This window comes from Perna viridis, chromosome 1, assembly GCF_037379345.1.
Source record: "Perna viridis isolate PV_CMFRI_1.1 ecotype Kerala chromosome 1, ASM3737934v1, whole genome shotgun sequence".
NCBI classification, from domain to species: domain Eukaryota; kingdom Metazoa; phylum Mollusca; class Bivalvia; order Mytilida; family Mytilidae; genus Perna; species Perna viridis.
The window spans coordinates 55679738-55706529 of record NC_142445.1 but is presented as its reverse complement, the minus strand read 5'-3'; the positions used below and the strand labels follow the sequence as shown (position 1 = coordinate 55706529).

General features: G+C 31.4%; 1 protein-coding gene across 3 annotated transcripts; it reads left to right on the top strand.

Moving 5' to 3' along the window:
* The first annotated feature begins 1577 nt into the window (after positions 1 to 1577).
* On the top strand, positions 1578 to 25224 carry LOC148629462 (mpv17-like protein 2). Of its 3 annotated transcripts, XM_088551573.1 has the most exons (8): positions 1579 to 1713; positions 3911 to 3963; positions 5135 to 5267; positions 8652 to 8891; positions 14171 to 14335; positions 19612 to 19688; positions 20243 to 20371; positions 22209 to 25224. In XM_088551573.1, the coding sequence occupies exons 4-8, from the start codon at positions 8720 to 8722 to the stop codon at positions 22260 to 22262; spliced, it is 597 nt and encodes a 198-aa protein (XP_088407699.1). In that variant the 5' UTR covers positions 1579 to 1713; positions 3911 to 3963; positions 5135 to 5267; positions 8652 to 8719; the 3' UTR covers positions 22263 to 25224. The 3 variants fall into 3 exon arrangements, with proteins under 3 accessions (XP_088407693.1, XP_088407699.1, XP_088407706.1); XM_088551580.1 differs by lacking the exon at positions 5135 to 5267; XM_088551567.1 differs by lacking the exons at positions 3911 to 3963; positions 5135 to 5267 and having other exon boundaries at positions 1578 to 1713.
* Positions 25225 to 26792: the final 1568 nt, after the last annotated feature.

Sequence of the window (26792 nt, the reverse complement as noted above, 5' to 3'; positions counted from 1 at the left end):
CGTTTTCAGCCGCCTTAATTAGTTCATTACTGAACCTGCTTGTATAAAAGTCTTTAACTATAGGTAGCAAAAAATAGTCAAGAAGTCTACGCAATTTCCACAGTGGGGAATAATCGAACGGCATAGTATTCTTATTTTTTCTCTATTGGAAATAAAATCTTAATTGATTAGAATGTTTAGTGGTAGTTCATGTATATTTTGCATCTTTCTAATAGTTTGTTTAACAACACAATGTATAATATAACATAACAGTTACTGGATATTGATATCCATTTAGTTGCTCATTATAACATTATGAAATTTTCGGCTATAAACCGTAAGATGTTAAAATTGTAAACATTTGTTACATACTTCTTTATACATAATTTAACATGTTTAATGGCAGTTTATGGTACATTCAATATATGTACATGACATTCCTCTGCACTCCTTTCCCTTTCTTTTCTTTTCTTTTCTTTTTAATCTACCAAAATTTTTTTTATGAAAAACAGAAATAAACATTTTTTTTTTCACCACTAAGCAACTTCATTTATTTTAAAATTTTTTTTTTTCAAAGTAAAATTTTTTTTCAAAAATACCCGAGCCCCCCCCCCCCACCCCTTCAATATAAAAAAATGGTCGGTGCCTAAGCTCTATCGCTTCACTTGGAACATTCACACAGCGAGAGACAGATAATTCAAAACAACAACAATATGACAAGATGATAAACATTCCGGTAAGTAAACTTAGAGTTTAATAAGTAGAGTTTTAATGAAAGCCATCTACGCAGCTTAGTTAATAGTTGGTAACATACTGGCAGATTTACTTCTATAATTTGTATTGTTTCTGATAATAGCAAAAGGACATTTGTTTAAAAAAGAAGAATAACAATAAAAGGATAAAGAAAAAATAATAAAAATAACCCTCAGCTGCTCATGACAAACGTTGTATGGGGTCATCTCTCTGCATAACATGACTACTCCATAAGTGAATTATTTTGTATGTTTATTTAAAACATGTAAACGTATGAAATACCCTATTTTTCTCTGTCTTTCTTGAAATAAGTCTTTCAACGATATATTCTTTAGATGATGGTATCAATACATGTAGACGTGCAATAAGCAAACTCATGCAGTATTAAACAATGACTTTAGCACTCTCCCCCTCTAGGTGACCCTGATAAAGGAAAATACTACTTGTTCGTGATATTTAACGAAAAATAATCTATGGTGCAAATATTTTTTTATAATAATCTAGTATAATAAAGTTTTTAGTTATATAAAATCTGAGTAGTTTTCAATGGTGCATGATATCAGGAATGGTATCTTTGATTACAAAATTATGGTGTAACAAAAAGTCGAGACTGATGACTACTCTGACAAGATCTCGCAGACCAAACGACCAGTATATACACGGTAATATGTGATTCGAGTTACACAGATGAAATTTAAAGTAATAGCCCACTAAACAGGAGAATAAAAAAAACTAGATAAGACGTTTTGTGATCAACATTAGCCTCTCCAGAGTAATTAAATAGAGCACGAGTAAATTTGGTACGACTTGTCACCTATTTCGCCCGTACGTGTTATCGTTTCTATCCCCTTCCCAATCAATGTCCTCTATTCTCGATCGGCTGGTTTTTGCATCAGAACTTTCAAGTGATTATAGCTAGATTACTGATGCAATCTTCATGAAAACGAGTTAAAGTACTTTTACATTATACAGCAATAAATGGTGAGTCTTTTTTTGGTTTATATTGCATTAGCTGTGGCTGTACTCTGTTGTGTACATATGCAATATAATTGTAGGTAATCACGACCTTGTAATACATAAATGTTCTTGTACACGACATTCACGCTTGTCAATTTGTTTTGAATGACTCTTTGATATCAGAGAAACAGTGTAATTTAACATTGTAACATCATTCATTTTCTTGAAGGGGAGTTCAGTATGAAAACAATGTTACCAAGAGGTTTTGCCTACATCATGAGTACACCCTCATTTACCTTGGGGTGTTTTGCCTAGATGTTAAATATGTCTTTAACTATAATGAAATAACTTATTTAATATGAGGAAGGTGAAACATCAAACGCTTCCAAAGAAACATAGGAATTCAAGCACCTAAGTCTATTTTTTGTAAATGGTAAAACGTGTAATGATATACAGTTTTTATTGTCCTTATGCATTCTCCTATTGTCATGGTCTGAAATATGTATGGGCCAAATCTCCAGCTTTGGTAAGGAATTGTGGGTTGTCATGGTCCAAAATGTCTTTGGGTTGAATTTTCTATCTTAGAAAAAGCTCTATTTGATTTGTATTTAATCATCAAAACTAGGTTAGTTTTCCTAGATTGGTGTGGTCCTCAATTGCATTTACCAAGTAAACAAAAATGAAGCTGGTAATGTACTGTATTCAAGCTCCTTAAACGGATATTGATGCTTTTTCTGCCCATAAGTTTGCAGGAACCAGTTGATATTGCAGTCATTTTCACCTCCTTCAGTGGTGTATTATTCTTGTGCAAGAATCGTTACGAAATTGCTATAATCACTGAAGTATAAATAAATGTAAAAAATGTGAAAAATAATTTCAGGATCATTTATAATAATAATAATTATAATATTTTCCTTAATTTAAACAATAGAATATTTAGTCTGTGAACTAGTTTACAATATGGTCCTTAATACATTGTATATGTACATAGTATACAACATAAGGAATAAAATGCAATTAAAAGTAACACATTAAAGGACATAAAGGAAAAGATAATTACTGCACATATTAATGTATTACATATTAGCAGTGACATTTCTAAAATAATTTTCTAGATATGCTTTTTTGAAACTCTCAGTTGTTGTACAATTTCTAATATTTGTTTGCATATTGTTCCGTAATACATTACCTGATACAGTGAATGATCGTTTAAAATATTCAGTTCGGCTCTTCGCATAAATAACATATTACTTTCACTCTGTCTAGTATTTCTAGAATTTATTTGATGAACAAATTTAAAAACATATAGGCTAGAAACCACTAATTCCACTTCCCATAGACTTCTATGCTAATTTCACAATATTCAATGGCTTCTCTGGACTTAACCTTAACTTTAACCTGCAGAGGACTATACATCAGCATGATTCTACATATGTCAGCTCACAATCCTCAGAATGGCATGCACTGTTAGCAGACTTGCAGTGCAGTACTGGTCACTGGAAGTGAAGGGTCTATAAATACATGTAGCATGGAAAATCCCAGTGTTTTCACAAGATAGGGGTATATTTAGAAATCATTGTGTAGATTAGACTTCACATCACAGAAAGCAAAATGCACCTATAAAATGTACAGAAATGTTTTTCCTTTCAGAAACTGTTTAAATTTTTAAAATAAAATGAGAACTTTTTTCACAGCACTATGAGGAACAGGGGATACTTTCTCTGTAGGACTATTTTTGTACACGTTCCAAATGCTCATTGGTTGAATTGGTGGTCTGTAACCTTACAAGTACTCAGGTGTTATTTGATTCAAAGACTTAAACACTAGTATAGCTTTTTCTATATATAAAATAATCAGGCATTGGCATCCACCTCAATTGTCAAATAATATATGTGATGGTGTCATAACATAATGCACATTTAAATTGATATTTGAAGCCCTTTTTGTAATTTAAATAATTTATTTACATTGTTTACACTTTTTGAATTGGACCGTACAGTACAATAATAATTAAAATGTTGGAAAATAATAGAGTTGTATACTTTAAGTAGAGCTTCAGTAGACATGAAACTTCTAAGATGCTTTAGCACACCAATTTTCTTTGAAATTTTATTAGTTAAAATATCAATATAGTAAGACCAAGATAAATTACAATCAATAGAATTTTCAACAGTTTCTAGTACAATATAATCTATGTTAATACATATTTTTCTACATTTAGATAGTTTCTGCTTTGTGCCAAGAAGCATGTGCTGAGTCTTATTAAGATTCATTGTAAGTTTGTTACACTTCATCAGTTGAATAGAGTTTTCATTGTCTTCTTTTAATTTTATCTCAATTACATTTATACATTTATCAGCAACATCTAAATGATCTCGTGATTTATCATCTGCATAAATAGTTGCATTTGAATGAACTAAACAATCTGGATAGTCATTGATAAATAATATAAAAAACAAGGGTCCAAGGATAGATCCTTGAGGAACACCTATAGTAATACTTGGCTCTGATAAAATACCATTCCACCGAACACATTTCTCTCTGTTAGACAAATATGAATTAAACCATTTCAAACTATTTTCACAAACACCAAACATTTTAAGTTTATGCAAGAATACAAAATGGTTAATCATATCAATCGCTTAACTCAGGTCTATAAATAAAACATCTGTTAACTTCCCTTCATCTATATATTTAAGTCAACAATCAATTAAACTGTTTAAAACAGTGTCACATGAGTGCTTTGGTCTTGATGAACTTTTAAGGATGAACTAATAATATTTGTCATTTGAAGTAGAGATGGACAAGGATTACACAAAGTAGCAATCATTTGCAAATCAGTTATTTGAGTAGTAATTGAATTTCAATACATGAGTATGTTCACATTCTCAACTTTAAATACAACATTTTATGTAGAATGAACATAATCAAGTGTTTAGGGATTAGCAAATAGTAAACATTGCATACTAACAGGGTTGGCAAAGTATTATTCCCTGTCCAGTTTTCCCAGGTAGAAAACCAGGGCTTACCTAGGTTGGGCAATACTCCCTGCAATGGGTAATATATATAGAAACATTAAATGCAACCAGTTTCCCTTTCTATTTAATATTTAACCTCTTGAGATTCTATAACAGAATACAAGTTTTTCACATTTTTAGGTCTTGTTTGTTGTATTATTTTAAAATGCTATTGGGAATTAAACATGAAAGATACACCCTTAACCCAGTCATTATTGTATAGATGAATTATTGTTAAATAAAGATACATGTATTTATTACACATTTCCTAACCTACAGTACATGTATATACAGTATATAATTATAGAGTACAATGTATCTGGGCTGTTGTAAAATACATTTGTTTCACAATTAAACCGAATTTTTTAAACAAAAATGTTTAATATGATATTAAACCAAAAGTTTTGTTTTTTCATTGTATTTTCAAGGTAAAAAAGGGTAACAACAAAATTACCGAACATTAATCAAATCCAAAATAAATCTGACAGAATAGATATTACACCACTGGAACATCTTGCACTGCAATGGTCATGACTTGGTACAGGTATTCCAAACGAAAAGGTAAAAATTGTGAAAAGAAGTATTAAAACCTTGCACTTTTTTTTACAGACTTTAAATTAATGCGTTTAAAGTGTTAATCTAAGAAAACCTGGCTACAGTTTATGATGAAAATGATAAAAAAAAAATAATAATTAAAATTTAATCTTAATAACATATGATATTTTTAGCTTTAATCGTTTATTTATCAATCAATAGTAATTCCTTTTGATAATTGATAGCTGTCCATTACATTTTGTACTTTATTTTGGCTAATTTGACCTGAAAGGCTTACTGCAACAAAACTAATAATTTTCTGACTTGGTTTAGGACCAAAAAGAAATCCTCAAAGGGTGTCCTGAATGTACTGACTGCTATATCTGGAGGCCTTACAGCTTTGCCATATAGTCTAAAAATTTGTTCAATATCTATATTTCATCGATTTAGCAGGTTTCTAGCCCTTTCTTTAATACTGAGTTGTACAAAAATTTTAAAGTCAATTTTCAGTAAAAAGAAAATGCATTTTTTCACCCCTTTGAGGTCTCCTGCTGTCTTCAATGTAACTATGAACCAGTCTCTGTAACCTGTTTTCTGAAAACACCTTTCCAGTTAATACTTCCACCAACTGAACTTTTTTAGATTAAATTTGAATGATCTAGAATATTTTGAAATTTTGGCTGGAATTACTTGTGTAAAAACATCAGCCAAATCCCATGAAGGAAAGTGATAAGTTTACAATGTGTATTACTCTCAGTGAGCAATGTACATAGCTGAGGAAGGACAATGTAAGAAATTCATGAGGCGATAACAATGATAAGAGGAACACTGAAACAACATTAAAAAAATAAAGGAAACTAAAACTAAAACAAAATGATAAAAATTTGGGACAACTTTTATCATGGGGAAAACTGAGCTTGAGACTTTAGCAGAGACAACTGTTGTCATGGGGAAAATTGAGCTTGAGACTTTAGCAGAGACAACTTTTATCAAGGGGAAAAGTGAGCTTGAGACTTTAGCAGGGACAACTTTTATCAAGGGGGAAACTGAGCTTGAGACTTTAGCAGGGACAACTTTTATCAAGGGGGAAACTGAGCTTGAGACTTTAGCAGGGACAACTTTTATCAAGGGGAAAACTGAGCTTGAGACTTTAGCAACCAGTTGTAACACCAAGAAGGTGTCAAAAACATGCAATGGCCATTGTGTCTATCCAACATTGTACTGTATATTATTTCACAGATGGTGTACTATAGATAATTTTTTTTTGCCAAATTTTTACTTAAATTGAATTTCTAAATTTTATACAATATGTATTCAAACCAGTTGTTGTGTAAGCTCTTTGTTGTAGTGTGTCAAAAGCAAATATTATGTCAACACTTACCCCAAGCAACTGTTCAACTGGCTGTGGTTATACAATGCTGCGCTTGACAAAGCTTTTTATTCAAAACTATCCCATTCTCTCTTTTATTGGGAAAACAGGCAACTTGCTGGGAAATTTGGAATAATGAAGAACATGTATCTGTTTATCGTTTTGAAATGGTAATATATGATAAAGAATAAACTGCTTTAATTAAAACTTATTCTTTCAATGTTCCCAAGAAGATAAACTCTCCAGTCAGAAGTCTAGTGTGTCATATTGAACAGAAAAATTATACCCTATACTTTGACTACTGATGTGGATTAATCATTTTTGTGCCATTTTTGAACGAATTTGGATTCTTATCTGGGTAACCAGCCTTATTTCAGAGATGATTTATGGTACACAATGTGAATGATAATATGCTATGTCTATGTATGTCTAACAAACTGAATTATCCAATCCAGATATTTGTATTGTACATGTACATATACAAAATGTGTTATTTAGATATTTAATGTTTTAAAAATATTTATTTTTTATGAGACTTTTATGGGATTGTGCTTTGGGTTTTATGTTATATCATGATGTTAAAGAGACCTATACATACATTGTGCATGTACATGCTATACTTGTACATAATTCATTGAGAAAAAAAGGTCAAGTTCATTCCTCATGGCCACTTAGGTCCTTACCATTGCTGTAGGTTATGCAAAAAGGGCAAGGGGGTAACAAAAATGTAGAATAAACTGAAGATTGGACTTGATTTAACAGTATCTGAATGCATTTTGATTGAATGATTTAGAGAAGTTCTTCGACCAAATTAGTGAAAGTAAGAGTATAAGTCTTTATTGAACTATTGTATCATGAGAATATCTGAATATCGATTTTTTAAACATACAAAACTGCTTCATCTGTTGAACGTTACCTAATGTTCCAAGGACACTATTGTTTTCTGTAACATTTTCCAGTAATGATTTCCCTTAAGACATGATATAATACATTAAAATACTTATTTTAGTATCTATAATATAGTTAGAATGACAAACGAACTCACTTCATGTTAAGTTTTTGAATTTGAATTCAATTGTTTTATTGTAATTAGTGCTTGAAAAATATTTTGCATGTATTTACTATCTTGCCGTATTATTTTAAATTTGGTCCTAGCCCCCCAATAGAAACAAAAATCAAATGGTAGCAAAGTTTCTTTGCTGGCCTACAATCATAACACTTAACTTGATAACTCTTAAATACTTTGAATTTTAGAGATATGTACTTGTACATATGACCTCGTGTCAGCCAGATCCAGAAGGAGCACTTTAAGTTTCATGTTACCACGAAATAATTAAGTTAATGACTGTGTACACCACCATGCAACATCCATAAATTCAAATTTTGCAACATTGCTAATAAATGTACTGACTTATGACCACTTTGATAAGAGAAACAGTTTGGTGTGGAATATGTTATAGTCTCTCTTACTAAAACAGTATTTAGAATCTACAATGATAGCAAATTGATTATAAAATTTCTCACATCAAAAGAAATTAATTTTCTTATTTTTAATAATGAGGCTTGTACCAGTAACTGAGCTAAAATTGTAGATTCTGCTTCTCTGAATAGGATTCAACTTCTCCCATCATCTGTTTTAGATGTCATGGTTGCAACGTGCAATCAGGACTTTAAGTTTTTAACTATTTCTTAGACAGTTTCTGCCGCTTTTGGGATTACACAGCTTATATTTTGATATTATCAACAATAAATGACATAAATAAAAAATGCATATCAAAGAAAACAAATTACATGTATGATCAGTTACAAATAGCTTTTAAAAATATGTTTATGATAGCCATGCTCCTTTGTATTTTGATCATCAGCATATGAGAACTCAAAACTCTCTAGAGATGAATAATATTTTTCCATCATTGGCTGCAGAAATTAAAGGAAGTCAAACCAAAAATACCAAACTTTTGTTCTGACCCTTTACTTGTAATGACAGAGGTTGATAAGAGTATATAAGTTAATGTAATATTTCTTATCTTCTGAATTTGTAGACCCAAGATAAAGATAACATGTAACCAACTTTATCTGGACACAAAATATTAGAATCAAAAGACACAAGATGGCACAGATGATTAAAAAGGTGTTTTCCAAATATCTTGTTGTGACCAATACGATAACATGTGGCTGTTTACTGGGAACTGGAGACATCATCACACAAAATATAGAACAGAGATTTATGGAAAGAAAGAAAGATGGAGATGGAGGCGTAAAAATAAATTGGCATAGAACAGGTGAGATATTTATATGTATAACCATTTAAGTATACACTGGTGCATTTGTTGCATTTCAGCATAATTTGTTCTTTTTTTCTACTGTATTGAGCCACAAGAGTTGAGAGGCTAAGCATATCTGCACAATTTTCCATGCAGCTGAAATGTATACTTTTGTGAAACTCTTGTATGCAAATGATAGCTCTGTTAAGTTTGTGTTTGACTCAGAACTAGGAATGGCATGTTTTTTTTTTTTTGAAACCTGATTTCATCAAGCATTTTTAAAAGTGAGAAAAAAAACACACCAGATTTAGGTAATTGATTGTACACAAAATTGAAAAAAACTTCATACTAATATAAACTAAAATCAAAACCTGTTTGCATGAACAAGTTTACCTAAACTAATCACCAAATTTTGGTTTAAAGTCCCCACAGATGTTATAAGGTTGATAAGTAACACCAATTTGTAAGTAGTAAGGATTGTGCATCAAAAATACATTTGTATTTGTTGGAGTTAAGTCCCTTTGTACTTTGTTTTCCAAAGTAAATGCATGAAGCATTTTGTTGTTTTACATGCATTATATACAATGAAACAGATTTTGTATTGGTGACTAACACCTATTAAGAACAATAAATATCAAGTCAGGCTACATTTTTAATCCTACGTTTTTAAACCATATTCTTACACATTTAACTTTTTTTTTTAGAGGGAGAGGTAAATGGTTTTACTAAATTCTTTCAAAAATATAAGGATTTAATGCTTTAGATTGGTTATACTTGTCTTAACTTTATTAAAAATGGGATTTCACATTCCTGTTTTTATGGAAATGTAATAAATAAAGCTCAAAAGTTTAAACAAAATCCTTTTAGGTTACAGACCACCAATTCAACCAATGAGCATTTGGAACATACGCAAAAATAGTCCTACGCAGAAATTACCCCATGTTCCTCATAGTACTGTGAAAAAAATTCTCATTTTATTTTAAAAATTGAAACAGTTCCTGAAAGGAAAAACATTTCTGTATATTTTGTAGGTGCATTTTGCTTCTTGTGATCTGAAGTCTAATCTCCATAATGATTACTAAATATACTCCTATCTTGTGAAAACACTGGGATTTCCCAAGCTATTTATAGACCCTTCACTTCTGGTGACCAGCACTGCACTGCAAGTCTGCTAACCTCACATGCTGTTCTGAGGATTGTGAGCTGACATGTGTAGAATCATGCTGATATATAGTTCTCTGCAGGTTAAAGTTAAGGTAAAGTCCAGAGAAGCTATTGAATATTGTGAAATTAGCATAGAAGCCTATGGGAAGTGGAATTAGTAATTTGTAGCCTTTATTCTAGAAAATAATATTTGAATAAATTTATCTGTAAAGGTTATCTTCACATATCTTGTTAAATCTTTGAATTATGTTTTTATTGGTTTTAATATTTGACTCTCTTATTAATAAATTAAAAATTAATTAACTCTATTACATTTCATCCTACATCCTGCCTATACTTTTTATCTTGGCATTTGCATGAAGACCTTGTTTTTCTTAGACATTTCATGATATGTTTTCACTTTATCCTATTGGACTTGTTTTTATTGATACTTTTGTCTGAGAAAACTAGGTTACAATGCTTGTCAGTTGCTTTTGGATTTTGAACTAGCTTAAAGAAAAAGGGAGAACTCTTCTGAGGTAGAGACAGCCTGTTGCCTTTTGTCCTATTGTGCTCTGTATTGATCTCAAGAGTTAAATACGATTTAGACAGATTTTCGTACAGAGTGAAACCTGTCCAAACTGAACCCTGAATAATCCGATGACCTGTCTAAATCAGACATTTTTTAAAGTTCAGATATATCCATTCAGTGTATTTTGAACCTCGGTAAAACAATCACATATCCAAACCATACAGATGTTAAAGTAAACAAGAGGCTCCCAAGAACCTGAATCGCTCACCTGGTTAAAGTTTGTAATTCAAGGGCAATAAATTTAACAAGTTGTCCAACAATTTTGACTCAAGAAGACTTTGGTAGGACTATCATAAGGATGATTTCAGTGATAGAAAGTTTCTTCCTATCTATTATAGTTTTCAAGATATTAGCAGAAAACTGTAAAAATTCATCTTTCAAGGAGTCACCTGACAACTTCGATCCCTGATGACTTTTAAAAGCCTTATGATAAGGGTCATTTCAGCTATAGAAATAATTTTGCTAAATCTAATAGTTTAGGAGATATATGTGAAAAACTACTGTCTGACCTCTTTGTTCTGTTTTTAGTAATGGTGGCCATTTTTTCGACAGATTGAAAATCCCCACATCAGTTCTATGCACGATAACCCAAGGAACATTCATACCAAGTTTGGTTGGAATTGGTCAAGTATTGTCAGAGGACATGATTTTTGAAAGAAATAACATTAAAAATAGCAAAGGAAACATAGAAAAAGGGCAATAACTCCAACATGGCTTAACAGATTAAAATGAAAATTTAACCTCAGATAGATCTCATCATGTTGAACAATGTTACCTCGTCAAAATTTGGCTGAATCTAAAGGTTTTGGAGATATATGTGAAAAACTACTGTCTGACCCCTATGTTCTATTTTTCATTTTGGCCTCGTGCAATAGAACACTTGATCATTCTCAGTACCTCAGGACAAATATTTTGGTCTATTGCATCCAACCCATTTAATAACTGTATACTATTGTAGTATTCTACCACCATTGTCCCAGGTTAGGGGGAGGGTTTGGACAGGTCTCACTGTAGTTAGTTCTATTGTAGTATTCTCCCACCGTTGTCCCAGGTTAGGGGGAGGGTTTGGACAGGTCTCACTGTAGTTAGTTCTATTGTAGTATTCTCCCACCGTTGTCCCAGGTTAGGGGGAGGGTTTGGACAGGTCTCACTGTAGTTAGTTCTATTGTAGTATTCTCCCACCGTTGTCCCAGGTTAGGGGGAGGGTTTGGACAGGTCTCACTGTAGTTAGTTCTATTGTAGTATTCTCCCACCGTTGTCCCAGGTTAGGGGGAGGGTTTGGACAGGTTTCACTGTAGTTAGTTCTAATGTAGTTTTCTCCCACCAGTGTCCCAGGTTAGGGGGAGGGTTTGGAAGGTCTCACTGTAGTTAGTTCTATTGTAGTATTCTCCCACCGTTGTCCCAGGTTAGGGGGAGGGTTTGGACAGGTCTCACTGTAGTTAGATCTAATGTAGTTTTCTCCCACCGTTGTCCCAGGTTAGGGGAAGGGTTTAGCACTAAAAAACATGTGTAACCTGCCACAAACTTTATGTGCCTGACCCAAGCCAGGAACCTGTAGTCCAGTAGTTGTTGTTTTTTATGTTCATTGTTATTCGTTTTAGTTTTTTTTTCTATAGATTAGGTATTTCGTCTTTTATGTATAGTTTCACATCTTTATTTCGGAGCCTTTTATGGCTTGCTTTATGGTATGGGTTTTGCCCATCATGTTGTGACCCTGTCCAATTTAAATTGTTCATTGGTTTGTATTAGGTGGATGACTACTTTTTGTATTTCATTGGCAATCATACCACATCTCCCATTTTTAAATCTAAAGAAGTACTCAGGTTGAGGAACTTTTACTGATATTCTGTAATCTAAGAAATCCTTCAAGATAAAACTCATTAGTATTTGTCCATTGTCAATTTGATTGTTATTGATGTTACTATCAACCGTCTAACGCCTGTGTTTTTTTCATCAATTTGTAATTTTATCTGTGTGTACCTTCTAACTATTTCTTGATGATTTACTATGACGTTTTAAAAGTTCTTAATTCATAGTGCTGTGAGAATGTAGTATTAGTACCCAAAAGACCCAAAAATAAAAAAAAACAGACCACCAACATAATAAAATTAGAGTAATTTGTTTCTATGCCACACACACCTAGTGGTAACTAATGATATAATAACTAACAGCTAGTAGGATAATGCTCTATCTAAAGAACAAAAATGAAAACAACTTGTATTTGAGATTCTGTTATAATTTTGTAAAGCTTTAGAATTAATTGTGAACCTGTTTAAATTGGTAATCTGATTGAAAGACTTGAAATAATTATTTCCTAAACTGCAGGGTTGTTCAGTTTAATGAGACAAAATCACCATGATCATATAACTTTCTTATAAATAATAAAATGATGAGTTGTTTAATTGAAATTGAGCATTCAAGTATTAGGGAACTGTTTCCTGTCTTCTCAGCCTCTTGGAGGTGCATTTGATTCATAGCTGGTAGAATATGATTATTTCTAATTTGATGTTACAAAATTAAAAAAACTCCATATTTTGCCCTTTAACCATTTGATATATGGCTTTTATAATCTGGTTCGAGGACATAAGACTTAGAAAGATATTCACTTACATCATAGTAATCTACAAAATTGGTTATTGCGGCAATAAGAACTAAGTTGAACTACCATGAAAAATCAAATAATTACTGTATAAATAACAATGATTGTACTAGAAAAAGAAAAAAAGATTAAATAAATACATATCTGTAATTCAAAGGTGTAGGTGTTAGTTTTAGCCTTATTTAGATGTTGTTATATTTAAAGTGTAAAAATAAGAATATTTCATGTCTTATACATTGATGTCTCAAAAGAATTGAAATTAGGGAAATGAAGCCTAAAAATAGTTGAAGGGCTTGTTGGTGGTTTTTTTTTGCTCTTATCATAAAACCATGTGTCAGATAGAATGATCGATGAATAGTTCCTCATAATCAGGACTATGAAAGTCTGCTTTGGGTTAATCATCACTGAAATAGTTATTGTTTATGAAAATCCAAATATTATAGTTTTACCTTTTTATTTGTTTCTATTTTGAAAACTAGAATATGTTAGATGGAATAGTGAACTTTTAACCTTTGTCATACTGGTCTATTTATGGGTTAGTTCAATATCCCTCCTTTAGAATCTTTATTTGATGCACATGTTACTAGTACCATAGTTATAGTAATGATTAGGAGTCAGACAGAAGTTTAGTATGAATGTTCCTTAGGATATTCTAGAACTAAAATGGGGATTTTTTATCCTTTGAAAAACATGGCTGCTGTTACTAAAAATAGAATATAGGGGTCAGACAGAAGTTTATTTTGCATATATCTCCAAAACTGTTACGTTTAACCAAATTCTGATGTGGACAAAAGTGATCAGCATGATGAGATCTATCTCTGGTAATGGGATATTGGGTGTACATAATGGTTCTATGATAGAGTGAATAAGCAAACTTCTAATGTCATGATTATTGTTGAGATTACACTCACTAATGCTTTTTCTCACTTACTTCATGATTTTATAGTTCATTGTAAATTTCAGGTAGGATGTTTATGATGGGAATCTCTTTAGGACCTCTGACACATCTGTGGTATAATGTTGTTATCGATAAGATAATAAAAGGAGTTGGAAACAAGATGGTATTCAAGAAGATTCTAGCTGATCAGTTTGTTGCTGGACCTATATTCTGCTCTTCTTTTTTCTTTGGTAAGATAATACATTTAATATAAGCTATTGCACTTTTGAAGAAATCAAATAGGTTTATTTTTAGCTCACTGGCTATAGGTTATGTGAGCTATTGCCATCACTTGGCGTCTCTCATCGTCATCATCTGCCGTCCTTAATAACTTTTCAAAACTCTTTTCTTCTGAAACTACAGGAGCAAGCAGAACCAAACTTGGTATGAATGTTTCTTGGGGTACTCTGCATAGAACTGATGTGGGTCTTTTTGATCCATCAAAAAAAAAAAACATGACCATTATTACTAAAAATAGAACATAGGAGTCGGACAGAAGTTTTTTTGCATGTATCTCAGAAACCGTTAGGTTTTGAAAAATTCTGACTTAGGTAAAAGTGTTCAGCATGATGAAATCTATCACTGTTCAAATTTTTGCTTTACAATCTGTTAAGCCATGTTTGGAGTCATGTTTCCATATTTTTTTCCTATTTTTAATGTTATTTCTTTCAAAACTCTACTCCTCTGAAACTACTAGACCAATCAGAAATTGGATGCATGAATTTTAGTACAAGTCTTTGTATGATTCCGCCAAGTTCATGCAGATTAAAATGTTAAAATGCAATCAAACCAACATGACCTTAAAGGTTCCTTGTGTTGGAATTAATCAAATTAATCATTTGATTCCTACATTGTATCTAATTTATGCATTTTGGGGACTTTATAAGATGAAATAACTTTTGTCCAATCCCTTTGGTCTTTATGCAATAAAGTATATTCACTTCATTTATGCAATTGAAAATTCAATAGAATGTTAAAATATATGACACTTGGAATTTTCTTCGCGTAAATTGCTACATGTAATTTGTAGTTCTTTTCAAGTTTATTTGACCCAAATAAAGTGGAAAATGTTCTCTATACAGAAATTTGACTTTACAAATAGTAAAGTAGAGTTTCAAAGTGCTGAGTGTTTCCTTACTATGTTGGAAAGAATTATGGCTGTGTCTTCACTGTTTCTCCTTTTACCCTTCAAGAAATATAAAGATGGCTTTTTTATTATGTTTTCTGTACATGAATATAACTTAAATGGAAGTAATCTACATGTATAAAGAAATTGAGTAATATTATTGTTTTTGTTATGTTTATAGCTCATTGCTAAACATATATATGTTAGTCAGGATCTTTGTAGTGGATTATGGCTTACATTTCCTGTCTGTTTTCCATATTCCCCTGAGATATAGACCTCCTATATAGATATGATTAGATACTTATTTAAATTACTATTTCATGAAAGCAATAAATTTATTATCAGCTTTCATATCACAGGGTCTTCCACAGGAATATATGCACATATCCCCTGTCAAGCTGACTAAATCAAATTGCAGGATTAGCTGAAAAATTTCTCTCCAGGAGAGTATGCTTAAGCTTATACTCTGGGAAAAAGTTTGAAAGGTATATAGAAATCACTCTGTCTGTCCATCTAACTGTGTACTTTGTATTGTATACGGAAAGCATGAGAGGACAATCTTTGTTCAATATACAGGTTCAGAAACTGACAAATAAAATAATTGGCTATGAATAAATGCATGAACTTTAGAGAGTCCTTGATAGTAGTTGGGGGTCAGTATAGGTCACATATACCACAATATGTTCTTTAAGCATGTATCAAAATTGTTTTTAATTATTTTTGTCCAGAAGTTTTGACAAATGACTTTGTACACTTTCTTTACCTTAATATTTAGTGATATAAAAGGAATTACATGAATTTGACTTGTACTAGACTACACACACACACATGATTTTATATGTGTCCCCAATCAAATCCAATCAACCAGTTTCCATTTTACAAGCAACTGAACATGATTCTGTGATTACATTGGTGATTTATGAAGCGAATGATTTATCAGTCGATCAAGACATTTTTTTATTATAAAGACAGTTTCTGAGACTCTTCCTTTCAGCACTAAATTTCATTTATAGGTTTATGTCTGTGGCTTTTTTAGATTCGACAAGTTCTCACTGAAAATTGATCCTTAACTTTAAACATCAATTATTTTCAAGGACATCTTGATTGACATGCTTAAGATTGAAGGAGGAAAAACCTTTAATATCCTCCCCAGTTTAAGGTATAAACCATTTCACTTAACTTGATTTTAACATTTATTAGAAAAACAGAGATCATACATTCAGTTTTTATTATTTTTTTTATGTTAAAAGAGACAAGCAAGTCATTCATTGTGATTTACTTTAGAATATAAGCGTGAAGTGTATTTTTTAATTTCTGAAATGGTGAGGTACAATGTATTAAGCAACACCCTTAAAAAAATTTTGTGCAGGTCCACCCATCTGTCAGTCCAGATAAACTTGAGAACAGATGAATGAACTTTGCATATTTGTTCTTTTAGTACCATGAAATACAAGTTAAGTTCAGCTTTCAACAAAATCCAGAATGTCGTTTTCAAGTTGGGCTATTTTGAACATTTTGCCATCCCCCAGTTTTTACCATTACATGATGGGGTATCAATTAATGTCCCATTAATGCCCTGTTTTTCACAAATTTCAGAAGCTTGACTTTAACTCATGGACTTCTGCTCTGTTTAGGGAATTAATTTATCTCATTCTTGCCTAGCTTTTTCTATTTGTGCCAAATTTTGGATCTTAATCATGCCATGAATTTAACTTTGAGGTTTAACTTAGAATTATATCTGAGTTCATTAAGAATGAACCATATTTAAGATTATCAAAAACTATTTAAGAAATTCTAGAGGCATCAAGCTATATTAAGTAACATTTTATAATGTGTATATAATGTAACTTAATGAACAGCTTTATTTCCAGATAATGATGAATTTGTACCTAAATCTATCATAGAATTTGATTTTATAACACTCCTACATTTTTACATAATGTCTTTCTTTAAAAGTCTACTCATGCAGCCTTTTATTTTAACTTTTGATAATTTTTCTCTAGAAATTATTATTTTACTTCTGTTTATAACAAGTTTCCTAGCTGTGTTGTTGAAATGATTTGTTTTATCAGTTAAATAAGACACTGCTGGATCTGATAGCATTGTACAAAAACTTATGTAATAATTTTCTAAAGAACTAAAATACCATATTTGTAACATGTTTACAACTATCTTGCGTATAATGCTAACTGTGGAAGAATAATGACTATATCTAGGATTTGTATTTAAAGTCTGCACTTCCTTATCTTTCTAAGTCTTAACTGCTTTTTATACTACAAGGGGACATAAAGGAATCATTAAGTCACCTTGAGTTCATCACTGTACATCATAGACATTTGTTATCACTTCTAATTGCCATTTTCCTCTTTAACTATGAAGAGAAATTATTCTTTTTTACAAATGCATGTAAATTCTGAAGTTGCTGCAATTTTTTATGGCAGTTTTTTATAAACGATATGTGAAGATGATTCAAATTCACACCCTTCATGATACAGAAGGGAGTTTTTTCTTTTATATTGCATAACAGTAAAAATACATTTAGATCCATGGTACAAGAAAAATCGTAGAAACGAATTGACTTTATGAGATATGCAGTTAGATGTAACGTAATCTTAAATTTGGTTCATTACTGTGAAAGTACTATTGTTCTTGGGGAACTAATTTTCGTGATTTTTGTAGGAAGGCCAAACCACGAAATTTGGTTTCTAAGGAAAAGGAGATTTCCATTGATGTGTATATCTAAAACCTTAAAACCACAAATTCAAGAATCCACAAACTTGTGTTTTTTCCCTATTCCATGATAATTGATAACCACAAAATAAAGTACTTTCACAGTATATGTTGATCCTTGAGACTATGATTTTAGGTTCTGTCTGTCTGTCTGTCTGTGCAGATTTTTGTCAAACATTCTTTGACATATTGGCTTGATTTTTGGTGTAAAACTTTATGATATATTTACAAGTTTTTAATATCTGATAAATTCTAAAATGTTAAACCCATATCAAACACTATGACAACACACTTTTATCACACCCCTGTATCTCATATCTGAACCGTTATCGCACCCCTGTATCTCATATCTGAAACTATATCACACCCCTGTATCTCATATCTGAACCATTATCGCACCCCTGTATCTCATATCTGAACCTTTATCGCACCACTTCTTGGGATTCTATTTCATTTTTGTTGCAGAATCTCATGAGAGCTTTTTTTTTTACAGTAATACTATTTAAATATATGGTACATTAAAGTGTTTATTACACATGGCAAAAAAATTGTGTCACATGTTAACAATATTCATACATTTTTGTAGTAAATTACAATTATGGTTTTAAAGTGCACATTCTCAGTTATATTTGGCAACTTTGATCAATTGTGCACAGATTTTATGCACCTGCAATGCATGGATCTAGGTTCAGATTGTTTTATTTTTTTGTTCTAAATATAGGGGTGACCATTTGACTTGAAAGTCGATGTTGGTTTTCTTAACTTTCTTAAAGATATCATATTAAAATATTAACTAATATCTACATGTGTAAAAATTTTTTTTGGTGGAATGATTTTTGGCTGAATTATGACCCGTGAACATATACATATAAGTTTTATGTTGTCCTGACCTTTTTTCCTTGGCATTTTTAAAAAATAGAATTAATTTTTCAAGTTCAACTTCAAAATCAAATGAGGTGGACAACATAGGACTATACATTAACTTGTATGTATTCTATTAATTAACAGGTATGGATATGATGGAAGGAAGGCATAGGACTATACATTAACTTGTATGTATCTTATTATTTAACAGGTATGGATATGATGGAAGGAAGGCATAGGACTATACATTAACTTGTATGTATCTTATTATTTAACAGGTATGGATATGATGGAAGGAAGGCATAGGACTATACATTAACTTGTATGTATTCTATTATTTAACAGGTATGGGTATGATGGAAGGAAGGCATAGGACTATACATTAACTTGTATGTATTCTATTATTTAACAGGTATGAATATGATGGAAGGAAGACATAGGACTATACATTAACTTGTATGTATTCTATTATTTAACAGGTATGGATATGATGGAAGGAAGGCATAGGACTATACATTAACTTGTATGTATTCTATTATTTAACAGGTATGGATATGGTGGAAGGAAGACATAGGACTATACATTAACTTGTATGTATTCTATTATTTAACAGGTATGGGTATGATGGAAGGAAGGCATAGGACTATACATTAACTTGTATGTATCCTATTATTTAACAGGTATGGATATGATGGAAGGAAGGCATAGGACTATACATTAACTTGTATGTATCCTATTATTTAACAGGTATGGGTATGATGGAAGGAAGAGGATTGAAAGGTGCTATAGGAGAGGTCAAAGAAAATTTTCTACCCGTCTACATGGTAGGTACAGTACAGGTACATGTATAAGTTGAGACAAAACAACCTGGTATTCATGCAGTCATTGTATGTCAATTAAGAAATGAATGTTATATTTGTTACGGTCTATGAAGAAATAACCTCAATCATGTGATGCTCACTAAATATCTGTTTAGCTGGCTATTTTTAAGTATGCACTATGTGCATTGAGGCTATATAGACAGAAAAATATAGCAGCCATTCCTTATAATTTTATTTTATTATCAAACTTTTACAAGTAAATCATCAAAAAGGGGGTTGTTGATGTCACAGTCACATAACAAAGTTTGGTCTAGGAGCTGATGGACAAACTTTTTTATACAATCACAAAGCGTGTTACATCTGAAATTAAATTATTGAGGTAAGAACAGCATAGAAAAATGGCACCTAATTATCTATGGATACATGTGAGTAAATATTCATAGATTTCCTGTATTACATTGCATTTTCCATACCAGCCTGCATATCAACATGAGACTGCATTATCAACCCTGTCTTTTTGGATAATTGTAATGTTTATTACCATACCTAATCTTTAGGCAGACTGGTGTTTTTGGCCCCCTGCACAGTACATCAACTTTAGATTTTTACCAGTAGAATACAGAGTTGTATATGTATGTACACTGACTTTATGTTGGAACACATTTTTATCATTTATGAAACACAGGGTGAGTACATTTTTTAATATGGTTTGGCATGCATTATATAGTTTAATTTTGATTGTGTGTTTACAGTGAAACAGTTTTTGATTTTCTTAACCTAAATTAAATTTCAGAAGATGTAGATCCTATTGTACATACTTTAACTGAAAATTTATGCTGTTTTACTCTGTGATTATGGTTAGGACAACAATGCTATTTTAAACCTTACCAAGCTGAATTTTTGTTGTTTTTTTTTCCATTTTTTCCCGGATGTGGGGCTCATTGGGTTAAGACAAAATACAAGTGCAATATAACCAAAGCTTGTATGTACCCTATAAAAGCAATTGATGCCAAAAAAGGTTGATTACAGTTGAATGTGGAAGGTCAGGGGTCCCTAGAAGGGTCATTCATATGAAAAAAGGAGGACTTTTTTAATTTTTGGCATGGGGTTGACATACTGAGAGTGATGAGAGACATCATTTTTTGTTAGGTTTCAGGTAAAACAAAGCATTATGGATAAATTCTGCTGTGGTGAGTGGCCAAGAAATGAGCCCTACCCCTAAAAAATCTTTTTTGTGGCCACTGTTCCTCAAAAAATTTTGTTCAGCTCTCAAGTTACGGTACTATTTTTTATCAAACTCTACATAAGTCTGTCTCATTTTAAAGCACATTCACTCTGCTTATAGAAGGAAACAAATTATACTCTCCTTAGCTAAAAATAACATTGCCAGAACTCAAAAATCAGAAAACAGCCCCAGATCATAAATGTATTTTAAGTCCATCTAAATGTGCTGATATCATCATGATGCACTACTAAAGGCTGTAAAACACAAACTTAATGACAGGAACCCAGTTTTTGTTATGTTCAACTACCAGTTAAAGCATGGTTAACGATTAATATTCCTCACTAAATATTTTTGGAAAATCATTAAAATTAGTTGCTACAAGTTTGAAAAATACATTTATGAGACAAAATAAAGATTTACAAATAAGTTTGATTACAACTAGTCATTGCCCCTACCTTATACTAATACCCCCACAGCCTGTTGAACCCTGTACATTTGGGGACCAATGTGGACACGATTCATATTGTACACAATTTTTATGGCACTTTTGGCACACAATTTTGCTAAAACACTCAATTCCAAACCACAATCATAACTATTTTTTTTTGTTGAAAACACAATGACAGGATATGACTGCAAATTTACTTTAAACATAAATTCCTGACAATTTGCACAGCCCAATATGGTAATTGAACACCCCATTAAGTTTCATAACAATCCTGCAAGTTGAGAAGGAGATGTGGACAATGCACGAGACCAAGTTTTGTTGAAAAACACCTAAGTCCAACAGCTGTCATTTCTACAATTTATGTCGAAAAATAAATTCCTGACTGTGTGCACATCTCCATGTGGTTATATTACACCCCACAAAATTTCATAACAATGCTGCAAGCTGCAAAGAAAATAGTCTGGACAAACAGACGGACAGACAGGATGAAACCTATATACTGCCCAAACTTTGTTTGTAGGGGGTAGAATTATTTGGCTTTGTTAACTGTATGTTAAGACATGTGTAATCTTCAAATAGAAACCAAGAAGTTATGACTTAACACTTCTTGTTTTATTTTGTTTCTTGTAAAGTAAAAGTGTCAGAACTAAAGATCAGGAAACATTCATCAAATCCCATCTAGATTGTTATTCATTGCCGTCTGTAAGAAATCATATAGACTTAAGTAATAAAACAATGAATAAATGTTTTTAAAACACTTAAGGGAGCTTTTCCATCAAGGTCCATGCTTACAATGTGTTTTACTTATTCTTGTCAAATTTAGCAAAACTAAGGATTTATTTTATTTTAGCATGGGGATTTCATTGCTGAATCAGATGTAAAAGCTGTTGAGAAGTTGCAGTGAATGATGGATCTCAGAAATACTCAGCTTATTGCTATCTGCTACTCACTTGTCTCTTGGTGTTGTGTTTAATTAATGGCTATCATGTATCACATGGAACATACATTTGAATAGTCATTAGACTGCTGTTAGTTTTTTTTTTGTAACAATTATTTGTGACTATTTGAGACCCCAGCTAGATAACCATAGACATAAAGAGATATTTTAGGATCTGATTTATAGTAATTGTTTACATGCTATTTATTGTTTGCATTATAGATATCTAGTCCATATCATTGATGGTGATTTATTCTCTACTATAACACCATAATTCTCAATTGGTGTTTTTTTCTTTTTATAAGCTCAGTTTAAGCACATACACTTGCAAAATATTTTCAAATGATTTTCCCATGGTCCTCAGATGTGTAGCAAGTTTTGTGACAAAGTTAATGAATTTGAAATGTCAAAAACCCTAGAGTATTTATACTCCTGTAAAATTGTCTTATTTGGTATTTTCTGTTAAGTATTATCACAGTTGATATTTCTGGGGGTCCTTTTGATGACTTGTGACAATTTTCGTAGTCAGAATTTATATAACCAAAAAATAATGCAAAATTGGGATTTTTCATTTTTTTGGTAAAAAATTACGTAAATTTGACTCTACAAGTTATTGCTCAACTAAAACATCTCAAATTTGTTATCAGTCAATAGTTAATTGAATTTTCTACATACATACCTTATGTCAGAGCTTGCTGTAACTAAGTGGACTTTTTGCATCCCGCTAGACTTCTTCAAATAGGCTTCTGGAACAAGATTATGTTGCTACAAGATTGAAGTCTTCACTACAGAAGATTTATGGTCGTCATCATGAACTCATGGATTGTTACATTGTGTCCATCTGCACCATAAAAACTGATTTGTTCAGTGTGTCATGGTTTTCCTTTCCTCTTTTGTCTACCCTGGACTTGACTTTTTATGAGTAACTCGGTGGGTGTTTCTAGAAAAGCAGAGGACGCTTACCCTACCAGTGCATCTGGTCCATGAAATTTGGCTAATTTGATCAATTGTACACAGATTTTATGCATTTACAATGCATGGATCTAGGCACAGAGTGTGCTCTTGCAATTGTTGAATAATTCTGTAAAAATTAAGACCTGAAGAATAACATTTGTGCTTTCCACTACAATGAATGTTGTATCAAAAATACTGTTACTAAATGAAATGTTCTAAACAGGTCATCAGTGACACTGAAGGGACATGCTATGAAACAGTTGTTTTAGGGTTTATTGTAGAAATTATATTCTCCTTTATGTAATACTCATATATATATTAAGTAATCTACGTATTTAAAAAAAATGACTTGGCATACATTTCACAAAGAGTCATCAGAGTTGAGTTGATTATAAATCAGGATGTCACATAACATAATGATGTCATGACTGACTATCTACTTTTATAAAATCAGTTGTAGATTGTTGGTGCTACATGAACTATTGTGTTTTTCATTTTTACCTTCTTAATGCATCATCACCACATGATTATACTTTGTTTAGTTAACTTTTTTATAATGTGTGATGTATGACATCTTGCAGAGATTAAAATTAGTGATTTTTCACTCCACTGGAAGTTCAATATTTCATTTTTAATGTTTTCTTTTTCAAAGTTAATTTTCTTACCCTAGAGGATAAAAGTTCATGGCATTGACTCAGTAAAGTTGGATTAGGATATTTTTTTCTTTGACGATCTTTGATTAGTACTTCATATTGTAAATTTAAGGCACATAAAGCTGATTTAGGTATACCTATGAGAGGAGTCAATGAACATCTTCTACGATTGTTAAATGGTTTTAGTGTATTAAGAATTCCATGTGAGGAAGTAACTCTTGTGGTTTGTATTTAAAATGATTTTTATACTGTAGTGAAATGTCCTTTATCTCATAATATCCAGGGTTTATTTTCATGAACCTTAACTCCCACCAGTTGTTTGTTTCTATCTTCCTTTGTTATTACTTATGCTTAATAATTGTTTTCACTCATTGTTTGAAAGAAATCTAGATTTAATGGTTCCAGGAAAATTGTTGTTTTTTCTTTTTGTTTTTTTTTTATTTCAAAATTCTTTCGGTTTTTTTTTTGTTTTTTTTACAGCATAATGCTTCAACTATTGACAACTTACATTCTGTGACAATGTTTATGTAACTCTTTTGATTTTTGTTTTAATTATATCATATTAAAACATCAACTGTCATTCCAGAGTTTAAGAACGTTATCTGCAGATACATTATGTTTACCATTGTCTTTCTAAAAAAAGAAATAAATGAAAGCACAGTGATATTTTGTTAATCATCTTTATTGCCTGTAAATATATTATTGAAAAAATTCCATGTTTCTTTTATGAATGTAGTTTCATGAAATAACACACAAATATCTCTGATAAGTAAAAAGACAATGTGAAAATAAATTAATTGTCTCTGATTACTATATAACCTGTGAAAAGAACTAGGCTATTGTATCATTTTTATGTCACCTCCCTTATTTTCTATTACAGTGCATGCAATGGTGATATTCATGGGAAAACATTTGTCTTCCTTTGATTAAATGGCAATCACCTGATCAATTGTTAGGTTGACAATTGAGAAGGAGTTTTAAACTTTCTTTCAGCTACCAATGGAATATGTTCTCAAGTTTACTACATATTAAAAGATTTTTTCTGGTGATTGTTATTTAATCAAGGAAAGACCAATCTATCCATTGAACATCATCGCTGTGTGTCGTGTAAATTGAATTTTTTTTTACTAATTTTAGTGTGTTCAACTCAACATGTTGTTGCTGTTTTAAAATATTAATAGTAGAATTATAATGATTATTTTATCAGGAAAATGAAATTCTCAAGTCCCATTTATTTGCTCTTTTACTTCTATTATCTTTATTTTACACATTTTACAGCTTGTATTGAGAGAAGTTAAAGAATAAACTGTTTTGAAAAATTACTATCTATTGATTTTAAATGACTCCAAGGTGTGTTTAAAATGTCAAGACTCTGGAATAATGTTTAGATAACAGCATTTCTATAGCTACAAGATGCCTAATGAGGAAATAGGGAAGACAATTTTAAACAAGTATGACAATGAAGATCAAGTACCATCAATAAAATTTTAAAAAAGGCAAGAAAATTAGGTGATTAGATTCAAAGACTTCAGATTTAACAACAAGAGACATTGCCAGGTTCTTTATACATGTACTATTGGAAATGTTTGAGTCTAGCTAGCAACAAAGAAATGTCTGAACAAAAAAAAAAAAAACAATATAAAAATAGATTTATGGTGTTTTTGTGTTTCAAGGACATGCCTGTCTTTCTACTTTGTGTCATTGTTAGTGTCATATCTATGATTCCTAAGAACTTGGAGAAGTAGCAACATTTCCAGTTTTAATCAATTATTGGAAAAATAGAAACTTTGGTTTATTTGAAGTCATGAAGAAGGTGTTAAATGCACTTTCAATGAAAAAAGTCCTCAAATTTTTGGAAAATTATATAATACTTTCATGATGAAGGTGTGAAAGCACTTTCATAAAATTAATTGATGATTTTTGATAGTAGATTTAAATTGTACGTGGGTGGTGGAGTTTAAAACATGCCATCAGGTATCCTAACAAATCTATTTCTGGAACAGTTTTCGGCATCCTGTCTATGATATATATAGAAATATCAGAAACTATCAGATATAAAAATAATGCATTGTTTTTTTTTTGGTAGAGAAAACAATATCACCAAGTTTGTAGTTGCATTTTGAAGTTTTCTCTGCCATTGCATTCATTTCATGTGTAGTGTTTTCTTGGTTTTTCGTTCTTTTTTGTTTACATGCATAACATATACATGTATGTTTTATATATATTGTATGATGAAATCATTACTTCATTCTGTTGTCTACATGTCTCAATCTATTTTCCGTGTTTGTCTCCTGCGATGCATCACGAGGGGACATGGAAATGCCGGGCATCCGTCCGTCTGCATTTTCCGCACTTTTTTTGTTATGCTTTTACCAAATAAGTTTGTTTTTGGTATGTGGCGTTATTATGAAGAGTTACAGATTAAGATCGACTTTGGTTATGGTTGAATGATTTTTATGGAAGCCCTTGGACTTAGAAAATTTCAGTGAATGTGCAGTTTTCCACACTTTTTTTGTAATGCTTTTACCAATTGATTTTATCTTTTGTATGTAGTCTTACTATGAGAAATTACAGGTTAAGTTTGACTTAGGTTATGGTTGATTGATTTTTATGGAAGTTTCAGTGAATTTCAAGTTTTCCACATTCTTTTTTTGCGGGGGACATTGGAACGCTGTTCTTTTATTTTTATGTTTTGGGCATGTCTTTGGATTCCAATATGTCTTATTGGTTTTCAGTTTAAATGCTGTGATATTTTTTATATACATTTGCAGATATATATTCACAACTTGATACTATTATATCAGGTTGATTGCTGACAATGTTCAATTGTAATTCTAAAAGTAAGGGAATTTAACAATATTACCAATAGTTTTGATGTTATACTTTCTGC

Coding starts and splice junctions, on each gene's coding strand:
- LOC148629462 (XM_088551567.1), top strand. CDS start 8,720: ATGGCACAGATGATTAAAAAGGTGTTTTCCAAATATCTTGTTGTGACC. Junction 19,689..20,242: donor ATTTTCTACCCGTCTACATG/GTAGGTACAGTA, acceptor CCTAATCTTTAG/GCAGACTGGTGTTTTTGGCC. Junction 20,372..22,208: donor TATCATTTATGAAACACAGG/GTGAGTACATTT, acceptor ATTTTATTTTAG/CATGGGGATTTCATTGCTGA.